Source organism: Corvus cornix, chromosome 5 (genome assembly GCF_000738735.6).
Source record: "Corvus cornix cornix isolate S_Up_H32 chromosome 5, ASM73873v5, whole genome shotgun sequence".
NCBI lineage: Eukaryota > Metazoa > Chordata > Aves > Passeriformes > Corvidae > Corvus > Corvus cornix.
The window spans coordinates 10,434,125-10,445,195 of NC_046335.1; the positions used below are offsets into that span (position 1 = coordinate 10,434,125).

General features: G+C 46.5%; 1 protein-coding gene across 2 annotated transcripts in view; it reads right to left on the reverse strand.

The window, feature by feature from the left end:
• Positions 1 to 9,010, reverse strand: part of RCOR1 (REST corepressor 1) — an 81,400-nt gene extending 72,390 nt beyond the window's left edge. The window contains exons 1-3 of one of the 2 annotated variants that reach the window (XM_039552472.1): positions 8,947 to 9,010; positions 8,470 to 8,649; positions 8,316 to 8,375 (exon numbers count right to left, since the gene is read on the reverse strand). In XM_039552472.1, the coding sequence (XP_039408406.1) occupies positions 8,316 to 8,375; positions 8,470 to 8,649; positions 8,947 to 8,995 (289 nt within the window). In that variant the 5' untranslated portion in view covers positions 8,996 to 9,010. Of the gene's footprint in view, positions 1 to 8,315; positions 8,376 to 8,469; positions 8,692 to 8,946 lie in introns of those variants that run through there. The other variant, XM_039552473.1, reaches the window with a different exon arrangement.
• Positions 9,011 to 11,071: the final 2,061 nt, after the last annotated feature.

An 11,071-nucleotide genomic window follows, 5' to 3' on the forward strand; every position in this document is an offset into this window, starting at 1 on the left:
AAAGCACTGCTGTTATGTAGACCAGATTTTCCCAGTCCTGTCAATTCAGTTCTTCCAGAGAGAAGGTGATCTCCTACTCAAGAGAGGTTTTTCTTAGTCTTTATCTATCCCCAAGCCCCCTGGTAGAACTAGAATCTCTCTGTACCCTCTCCAGGGACCAGCAGGCATTGTACCCCTGCATGCAAGCCTTGTTTACATATATTCCTTCGGGATTTCTGAACCCAGAAGCCACAACTACGATTACACATTTGTTATGCTGTGCTTTCACACTAGGGTTACAAAGTCTAGAAGGACATCAATTCAAGGTCATATACACTAATAATTATTTTCAATACCAAACATCCAAATCAAAGTCTCTCTTTGAACTAAAGCCCAACCTGGTAAAACATCCAGTCGTCTAAAAGCACATGCACATGCTATCATGACAGGTTATCCCAGATACCTACAGAGAGCAGAACTGAAAAGCTGCAATAGACAGCCACGTGGTTAGACTCCCCTAATTAGACAACTGCACTGCAAAAACAAGCTCTCTCAGGTTAATATTTGTGAAATCCATCCAGGTGAAAAGCATAAAGTTAGGGGAGGGAGCAAGAAAGATTAAATAACTTTAAGGACAAAAAAACCACAACCTTCAACTCCTGCCCGTAAAAGGGCTGGGGAATATTTTTCCAGAGACACACCTAGTTACACACACAGAGTACCTATGAGACCCTACTGATGTCCCCTAGACATACCTGCACAATAGAAGGAGAGGGCTGAAGGGGGGAAAATAGACTAGAATTGCCTCATGAGAGTAGTTTTTTGCAATTTTATCACACTACTGCAGCCTCCTCCCCCTGGAGAGGCAACATTTACCAGTACTTCCTTTATGAAATTCAAAGAGCAAGCTGCTGCATAAAGCTGAATTTTTCAAAACACTTGGAAAGGTAGGTTAAACTCACTTGTTTCATCTCAAAACCTTACATGAAAAGTACAGCAAATTTATTGAGTTGGACATACAATACTTAAAGCCAGTCTCATCACAACCAGCTGCATTTCAAAACAATGTAAGGAGCACAAAGGCAGCCCAATTCTCCAGTATGTTAGAGAAACTTTCACTGCCTTCACTAAGGCTGAACACATCCTCTTGCACTTTCAGAAAGCACAAAGTCATCAAAACTTTCATATGGAACAATAAATTAAAAGCTTCTAAATTTTAAAGAAAGAGACACCTAATCTAGCATTCCTTAAAAAGTGCTTTTTATGATCAGGTTTAGCTTACAAATCAACTTTGTATTTTTAAGAACTGAATTTTAAACTGTTATTTCAAGTTTAAACACCTGATGTGGGATTGCTCATCTTGCTACGCTGCCAAGTCAAAGCCTCAAAAGACAAGGTCACCCAGTACAGAAAGAGGTACAGACTTCCTAAGAAAGAGGCATGCTCTAACTACGCCAAAGTTTTCTTTTTTATTTGCTCTCTTTACTCAGCTACTAGTCACCATGTCTCAATCTTACCTTACACTTGGTAAGGGTAAGGCAAGCCTTGGCCACAGCCAGAAATTGCCCTGAGTGAAGTGGGGACTAGCACTAACCACGCTTTCCTGAGGAGGAAGTTACTTCAGATTTACCTGCCTGGCACATATGAAGGAATTGTATATTAAAGTTACAACACAGGTAAATACATATGTGTCCAGCAGAGCACTGTCATCCATACTACTCTGAAGGTATGTGACAGGGCGAGAGCCCACTATAAGCCGCATTATACAGGGCGCCTTGATCACAGAGGCAAAGATTTCCGAGCTAATTATAATGACTAATCACAGGGAACTCTAAGCCTTCACTTGGCCAAGTCACAGACCTAACCAGGACTGAAAACAAGAGTTTTAAGAGCACCTCATTAAGCAGCAGGAACCAGCTATGAAGAACAAAGCAGTCACTCTACCTAGTATTAATTCCAGTCCAGCCATTAATACATTTGTCAGTACATGAGACAGCTATTACCTCCACATACAAACACTGCATGTGCCAGGCAGGGAAAGAAGCCACAGGCTTTGGCTACACAGAGATTTGTTTGTTTACAACAGCATTAAGGTTTGAGAAGGATGTTCTCGGTGCTATTTGAATAATGAGAAAGCTCCAAAACTGTGCCTTGAAACATGTTTGAGTGGGAGCCGTGCTCACCACTAGAGCACCTCTGCACCCCTTCACAGGACAAGTGAACAGGCTGGGTGAAAGCTGACTGCTGAGCAATGTAGGCTTAAAAATGGTCTCCCTTCAGGCAAGCAGCCCACAGGTGAAAAAGATATGACACCAAATCAACAGCTGTACTGCTGCTGAGGTGTCAGAGGTATGGATAATAAAGTTTCCAACTTGACCACTACTCATCTTTTTCTCCAGGGTGAATTTTAAAAACAGAGGATAAGCTGAAGTGTCAGCATCTACAAGTAAACTTCACTCTGTAGTAGCAGGATTTCAGCCTTTCCTGCCCTGGTGACTGGACCAGCAGTACATACCAATGACAGAAAAAGATGAGACAGACTCATCCACACACCAGCAGAGTTGCCAGCCCAGTAAGGAGATGGTAGGAGTTACCTTCCCGCTTCCACAGGGCTGCTGGACACCAGCCTGACCCTTCAACTGTACCTAAATTCCTACAGAGTTAAAACAAAAACCCAAGGGTTTGGCAACAGTTTCTGGTGGAGTGCCTGTCCAAGACCTTCTCATCTGCTCTGCACTACAGCACATTGGCAGAGCCTGTGACCTCTGAGAAGGAGGGCAAGACAAATATAGCCCATGAGGAAGTATGGCACTGAGCTGGCTACAACTAGGAGGAAAAGCTCCTCTTCTCCCACCAGAGTTTAAGGGAAAACCTGCAGTACCTAAATTTTCCACCACCTAATTCTGAAAACACCCTTGTTGGGGATGATGTACATCTCCTCAAACAACAGTGAAAGACCCAAGGCGTGTGTGGTTTACCAAGACACCAGGCAGCCTCTGTCAGTCCAAACACCCTGGGCTTTAGTACATTATGGTTTGGTATTGCTGATTAGATCAAACACCCTCTTAATTCATCCTTCTTTTCCAAAGGGACTGTTGCACTAAGGGAGTTCCAGCCTGCTGAGTTTAAGGCACAGCCATTTGAAGATATGAGATTGCTTTCCAAGATACCAGTATTTCCAGTTTCAGGAGCTGGGTTTTGAATTTTCCACTTGCTTAGATGGAGATCCCAAAGTGTCACCTAAAAAGCACTTTTTTATTTTTTTCTCATCCCTTTTCTGATGAGTCCATTCATCAAAATACCATTTTCTCTACACCCATTGGGTAGTCAGACTACTTGCAAACTATTAGGACTGTGAGGCACAGGACTAGCTGCAAAGAAAGAACCAGAACAAGAAGGCTGGGAGCTGGACTTGTCAAATGTAAGTCATAAAGGGGCTTATAACAACCTCTTGTTAAAGGGTTACAGTTCTGATTGTGTAAGTCAATAGGTGCCTCTGCCCAGAACCCCATGAAGTAGCTGATGATACAACCTAATAAAACATGGCCTTTACAACCACCAGAGAAATATAACAGTTCTAGGGGAATCAGACACCCATGGGCTGTCCCAATATTATACTTTCAACCTTTGAACCTAAACAGGCAGAGGGTAGGCACGTTTTAACAGCCAGAGTTGGATGGATGTATTAGCTCCCTCCCCTAGCACATGGCCACGCCACCACTTCCATACAGTGATCAGGCACTCCAGATAAGAGACAGCAGAGACTATCTTGGGGCTTTTTTTTAAACTCTTCTTAGACACAACTACACTGACAAGGTTTCTCACTATAGTGAAAAGGGTTGCTGGTTTCTTTTTTTTCCCCCTTCATTTTCTGGCAATACTGAAATAACACAGTCTTCATCACAAACGAAGGCCTGGGAATGCCAACTGTTTGTGCAGGAGCACACAGTGCAGCTAACAGTGTGGAGCAGAGAACAAGCTCCTCAAGGATTAGTGGCATTCTGGCAGTGAGCACCTACCAACAGGCTTTTCTGAACCGAGGGGTGAAAGCACTACAGGTGGATTTCCTTCCACCATTTTTACTTACTTTAACTGTTACAGTATGAAACCAAAAAACTGGGAAGACAGCAACATTGCAAGTAAGGGATTGAAGTCTACCAGCTGACATACATCCCAAATTTGCATTTCCACAAGACGCTGTTGAGTCAAACCTGCTTTTCCTCATCTGTTTCTACTGGAAAGAGCCCCAGAAGCTGCTTTCCAAAGATGACCGACACAACCAACGTCCAAAGATGCAAGATGTGGCTTGTATTTTTACTGCCATTGCAACAAATAAGGAAATCTAAAGTTGTAATCCTACAAAGGAGAAAAAAAAGTTCATCTGCCTTCAATATAAGTCAAAATTTTGGAATAACTGTTCTCTTCAGGGAGTTATTTAACACTCCTCAAAATTATGGAAGCTTTAATCTTTAGTGAAATTCACTGGCTGTGTTCAAGTGCTCACTAATGTTTTCTTCCTCCTATTTTCAGAGTTCCAATAGCATAAATTAATAAGCAACAAATAAAATGGTCAAGTACAGTATCAGTGCTTCCCCATATGAAAGATTTTTATTCAGCTTTAGGATATACAATGTTTCCTTCCACTAAGTTTTCCTATTAACAAGACATGTGGGTTTCATTTGTATGGATTAAAAGAACCATAATAGTCTGCCTCTCCAAAACCTTCCGTGTCTCAGTTTCAGAACTTACAAGAAATGCTGACCTACCAATATCAGCCTTCATTTAACATACAGAATTTTGGGCTGGCAAATAATTGATTCTGAGCTCTAATAAGAGAATAAATAGCAGACACAATAGCAATTTTTCATATTACATCTGTGAACTCAAGGCCAAACAGTGAAGCATAGCTGAAGTGCAAGTTTTACTGAGTCTAGTGAGCTCTGGCATGGGATTTTCAGCCCAAGAAGTTTTCCCTATTCTTCTCCCAAGTTGAACTGGCTTGTTTAATACACACACTGCCTCTGCAAAAGCCTTGTCATTACTGCACAGCTACTCATATTATGCAAATAATAATAAAGGTGTTAAGTACTGTAACAATAATAACAGACCTGTAAGATTTTGAGATAATAAAAGAAGTGGGATCAATGTGGTGAGAATGCACTTTCCCAAAATATGGGGAGATTGGGATGGGTAAAAAGGATAGCAACATTAAATTTAGTGAAGAACCTACAAGCTCTGCCAGCTCATGGAATAGGCCTTGCCACCATACAGAGATTTACTAAAGGAGCTGTGAGTAAGAACCACCCCCTACATAGGATTCCAGCCATGAGCATTTTTTACAGTCAAAGAATCACATCAGGCCCTTCCTTGGCCACTGCCACAGCAAGTTTTAGCTGCAAGGAATATTACAAACTTACACCAAGGTATTTTAATTCAGAGTGTGAACTTGTCATTTTCTGGTTCCAAGGAAAAAGTAAAAACAAAGCTGCACAACCCTTAACCCTTTTCCCTATACTCTGGTAAAACAAGGGAGAGACAAGAACTTTCTACCCTTCTCCATGCTAACTAAAAGAGGATGAAGTCCCTTCACTTCCTAAATTTACGCAACCACTGAGAACACTCTCTTCACTTACAGGCCATACCATGCAATAGTTTTTTGCTCTTCTCTGACTATTTAATTCATGATACTCAGATCAACATCCCACCACTGCCTTGCTCTACCTCTCTTTTCTATTGCAGCTGCACAGAAAAGGATTTCAGACCTTTCAGAATTTTCCTAACTTCACCACTCTTTGCAGCAGCTCACATGTGGCTGAGAAGTGAAACAAAATTAAATGCTTTCTCTGCCCCTCTGCATGGGGACAGAGGAACTCCCACGTAAAATGCTGATGTAAGAATAAGCAGTTACAGATACACCTCAGCCAAACCCGAGGTATAACTGAACATTAAGTTTAAAAAAAACAAATACACACAAGGCCTGGTCTGTGTTATTTTCCCCTCAGACACAGTCAGAGCAGCATGAGCACTCCACATTTTACCAGCCAGCTAACCTGAAGGAGAAAGCCTCCACAACTCAACAACAAACAATTTTCAGGCTTTAGGATCCTTTGGTCAACCAGTCACTAAAATTTTTAGTGAGAGGCAGACACAGTATCTCTGCACTCTGATAACACTATTTCAAGCTAACTTTTGATGTTACCAGCGAGACAGGACAACTTAATAGTTTTAGTCAAAAGGTCTTAGTGCAGCATGTTAGGCTTATTTAGGGTTTTGTTTCTTAAAGAGGGAAACAGAAGAGACATAACAAATGAACTTAATGCAGCTTTTAGCCTTTAGGACCAAGAAGAGATGACAAAATTCAGGGAACAACGTGGCATTGCAAAATGATTCCTGGGTAATTCCACAAGACAGGAAACAAACTTTTCCATACACAAGCAGACAAAAGTTCACCCCAAACTTCTTAACTAAAAGGTATACTTTCCAGAAACAGAAAAAAAAACCCCAGAGGCCAGTAAAGGAAGATCTGATGTCCATTCAGGTCATCAGAAGACTGGTCATTTACTTTGGGTGAACCTACTATGAGCTTTCTGTATTACACTATGTACTCAAACACAATCACCTGCTGATCCCGTGTTAGGGTACAGATTACTCAGAAAAAAATTTGTTTCTTCACATCACACACTCCCCCCTCCCTTCCACTCCACACAGCACAGAAAGCAATAACCTTTGTATAGGTCACTGTATGTCTGTAAGTTTAAACCAGAACAATGTACATCTCAGTACACAACGGTGAGGAAGCGGCTCACAGTATTTTTTCCCCCTCCATCTATTATGTTAGATAAATGGATTGCTCAAAAGAGCATAATTCACCAGGGTGACCAAAAAGCCCAAGTATTGTTGTGATACGTGGCTGATAAGTCAGTGTGATGCACGTCGTGTGTTACAGAAATGCTGCGTTTGACCTACAGATTGAAAACCAGTGTCAACTGCTGCCTAGCTAACAGCTCCCCCTTCCTCCCCCTCCCTTCTCCTCCTCCTCCTCCTCCCCCCTGTCCGCCCCCTTTTTCCTCCTGGTCAAACAAGAAATGGACCTCCCTTGTATCTTATTTTGTCAAGAAAAAGAAGGGGGAAAGGAGTGGGGAAAAATTATTCTGTAAATGAATACAAGTAATAATGAACTTAAGAAAAAAAAATCCTCTTTGCCCTCCCCCCACCCTGAGACCTTAACAGTTAGGAACAGACATATATATTTAGTAACAAAAAAGGCATCAAACATTAGTGCACAGTCTGAGGATGACCCACGATAAATCTCTTTCCTGAGTCCACACAATAGCAACTCTCAGGATTATTCGATAAGGAGACACTGTGGCTTTCCACACCATTCTTTTTGTTTTAGTGTGAGAGGTGCAGAGGATTCAATTAAGTTTGGGCTGGGCAAAGGGACAACTCCAAACGCTAGGATCTCCAAACAGAAGGAGGGTTTTCACTAGCTACAACCTCCACTTACAAAGGAACAATACAAAAAAAAAAAAAAAAAAAAAAAACCAAGCTTAGATTTCAAACTAAAGAGGTCAACAGCCTGTCTTTCTATACACGGAGATACATCAGTACAACAGTGCTTCCAGCACCTGCCTTTCAGCACAGCCCCAATTCCTTTGTTTGCTCAAAATTTGCTTCCATACCACTTTAAATTAGCTTACAAAGAACCGCAGCAGAATAGCTGGATCACGAAACAATTATTTTTTTCTTTTGGAGGACAGAGGCAACCAGCTTCTTAGGAAGAGAGAAAATTAAAATACAGACCTAAGTCACTTCTAAATACCTTCGAAAAAAAATTATAATTATAACTTGATGTCTTCTAGTTCCACCCCTATCGCTGAGGCCACAGAAACACGAGTTTATGAGAGGGTAGAACGAACAAAAAAAGAAAGAAAAACAAACAAAAAAAAACCCGAACAAAAGAAAAAAAGAAAGAAGAAAAGAAAGAAAGAAAGAAAGAAGAAGAAAAAAAAAAACCCACCCAACTGCCATCTCCTGCCTCCTCCAGTCCTGCCAGCTTCCCTGTTCCTCCCTGCCTGCAAAGCGCCCTCTGGAAAGCATCGAGACTTCTTTTATCAACCGTGTGCGCTGGGGAAGGGGGGAGGAAGGGGAAGGGGGGGGGGGTCCTTGTTCTTGCTCTGGGTGTTTGAGACTGGAATTAAGGAGAGATTATTTTTGGACCCGATGAACAGAACCCGGGGGAGGCGGGGGGGGGAGTACCCCCGCTCATCGGGAGGGGTCCAAAGCACTGGATGAGGGGGAGGAGTTGCCCCCCTTAAAATATAATAAAGACTTACCGGGGTCGAAATCAGGGACCACCGCCTGGTACTGCGGCCCGACCCTCATTCCGCCGCCAGCTGAGGGAGGCAGAGGAAGAAGCGTTACCCGCGTGGGCCCGAGCGGCCCCTAAGCCCCCCCTAAAAAAAAACCCACCCCGCACCCGCTCCTCACCGTGCTCCTCATCGCTGGACGACCCCGAGCTCCCCTCCTCCCAGGAGTTCACGCTGCTGTTGCCGTTGGGGGCGGCGGATAAACTTTTGCTGCCGCCGTTGTTGTTATTATTCGCCCCGGCGGCGTTCTGGTTCCTGCCCCGCCGTTTCCCCGAGACCTCCGGGCCCTTCTCGATCATGGCTGGCATTTAGGGGAGGAAGGGGAGGGGGGGGTGTGGAGAAGAAGGGGGGGGGGGGGGGGAGATCAGAGTTTAAAAACTGCGGGGGGGGGGCTGTGGGAGGCGCCAAGGGCGGGCGGGAGCCGGGGCGGGCCGGGCCGGTACGCGGCGGTGGCGGCGCTGCTACATCCCCCACCGCGATCGCCCCGAACTTTGAGGCTCATCCCAGCCCTGCGCTGGGACTCCGCTCAACCTGCGCTGCTGCCCGCGGCCAGCCCCGCCTCCCCCCGCTCCTGCCCCTTCCCATTGGCCAAACCTACATTTTGGGAGGCCATCCCGCCCGCCCATTGGCCGGCGCCGCCTGTCCATCGCGGCGGCCCGGCGCTTCCGTTCGCTGGGCGCGGTGGAGGCGGACCGCCGGCCGTGTGTGTGCGGGCTCCAGGATCTCTCCGCCCAGCGATGCCTCTGCTCCGCGCTCCTCTGCTCCGAGCGGAGCGGGCGGGAGGCGGGGCCGCACCCCCCACCGGGGAGCCCCTCCCCGGCCGCTTCCCCGGCTCGGCCCCGGTTCCGCCGCCCCGCCGGGAACTCGGACCCGGGAGGAGCGTGGCGAGGGACTACTTTGCCCCCCCTCCCCATCCGCCTCCCCTCTGGCGGAAGGTTACGGCGTGGTTTGAATGGGATTCCATACAAAGCTCAGTTGCCCGAGGGAAGCCGAGTCGGGCAGGGTCGGGGATCTGTGCTTGGTGTGTTCAGGACGGCTCCCGCCAGCAGCAGTGGCTAGAGTCCGACGAGGGGACGGGGTCCCGGTGGCCAGGAGTGGCCTGAGGAGAGATGGGGGCGGCCCGACCGAAGCGGTGCCGAGAGTGTGGGACAGTGCCGGGGTCGGAGAGACCCGGGGAAGCGCCAGCAGCCAGCCGGAAAGCGGGCACCGCACGGACGGGGCCCCGGTGCAGCCTCGTCAGCTGGGCGCTGCCAGCTGCCCCCGGGGCAGAGCCGCCCTCAAGGGTTTCGCTCGGTGCCCAGGAGCTGCCCTTGCACCGGGCGGCGCCCCAGGTCCCCTCAAGAAACTCCCTGGTTGCCCCTTGGCCTGCCGGGGCTCTTGTACCGAGCCGGGCTCCGCGCTCAGGGCCCGGCCGTGCAACAGATCCCGCGCCCCGCATTCCCGGTGGCGCGCCCGGCTCTCCACGCGGCCCCGGAGGCGGAGCCGGCACGGAGCCCTCCCGGCGGGGCGGCCGCGTCCCACGCTCCGTGCCTTCCCCGGCGTGACCCGGCAGCGAGCGGGGGAACAAAAGGGGCAGCGGCACCGCGTTCCCTTCCCTCGACACACGAGGCTCCAGCCGGGAAAACCGGCGCGGCGAGGGGGAGCACTGCTGGGTGGGGAGAAGGGGGCGTCCAGCCCCGCCGTAGCTAAAATGGGCAACCAAAGTCTATCCAGACCGCTCGCTGTTATTTGCTACTCGAACTGTACATCAGGCTGAGGCAGCACAATGCGCGGTCATGGAAAGCAGCTTGTGGGGTGTGTCTGCTATTTTTATTCAAATTAACTTCTGTAGCAAGTTTTTTTTTTTTTTATTGGCCCGGGCAATTAAAAGTGCCATTTGACTAGCAGCGGTTATCTCGTATCAGCCAAACTGTCTCCAGCCACTCCCCGCCTCCCTCTGCCATTTTAATCCAAGAGAATTTGCACAGGGGGAGGGGGAAAGAGCTGCTGAGGGAGAGCCATCGTCTCCAACCCTGGCCTTACCCTTCCTTCTCTATGTTGTGCCTAAGATTATCAAAATTATTTCACGTCTAGGGAGTAGTTTGGAAAGGATCCTGAATATTCACACACTATTTTCGCCATTAAAATTATGGAAAGAAATATGTTTTTGAAGTGCGTGGTAGTCTGTTTCAGCATACTGTGGTCTTTACAATATCTCCTTTCCCATCTTCACTTGGTATGTGTGTTGTGCCTACGTAGATATGCAGTCGGTTTCCTTCATTTACACATGCATGTACCTGTGAGTATTTATTCACTCAGTTATCTACCACTGAAAAAATAAGCTTATTTTCCGCTACATAAAAATAAGTACATACATAAAAATAACTTTTTCTGTCTCACAAAACTAACATTTATAATGGTGGCTCTTGATCCCACACTCGTTGAAAATATCAGTTCTAAATCAGAGGAGTAATTAGTGATGCTCTTAAACCCCAGTGCTGACAGCCACAAATATTTCCCAGTGCAAAGTGTATTAGTTCTGTAGCAGAGAATACATTTTCATGATGACAGGAATGCAAACATGGCTGAGTGTTCATTATCCTTCTCTGTACTCGAAGATTTCTACTCCAGAAATGCAAGGGCAGGAAGGGAACACCTGATCTTTCATTTTAAAATGAGCTTTGAAGGTCCCAGTACTGAAGGAAGAAAAAAAAAGGCTCACCCGAGACTTAGGCTGAAGCATA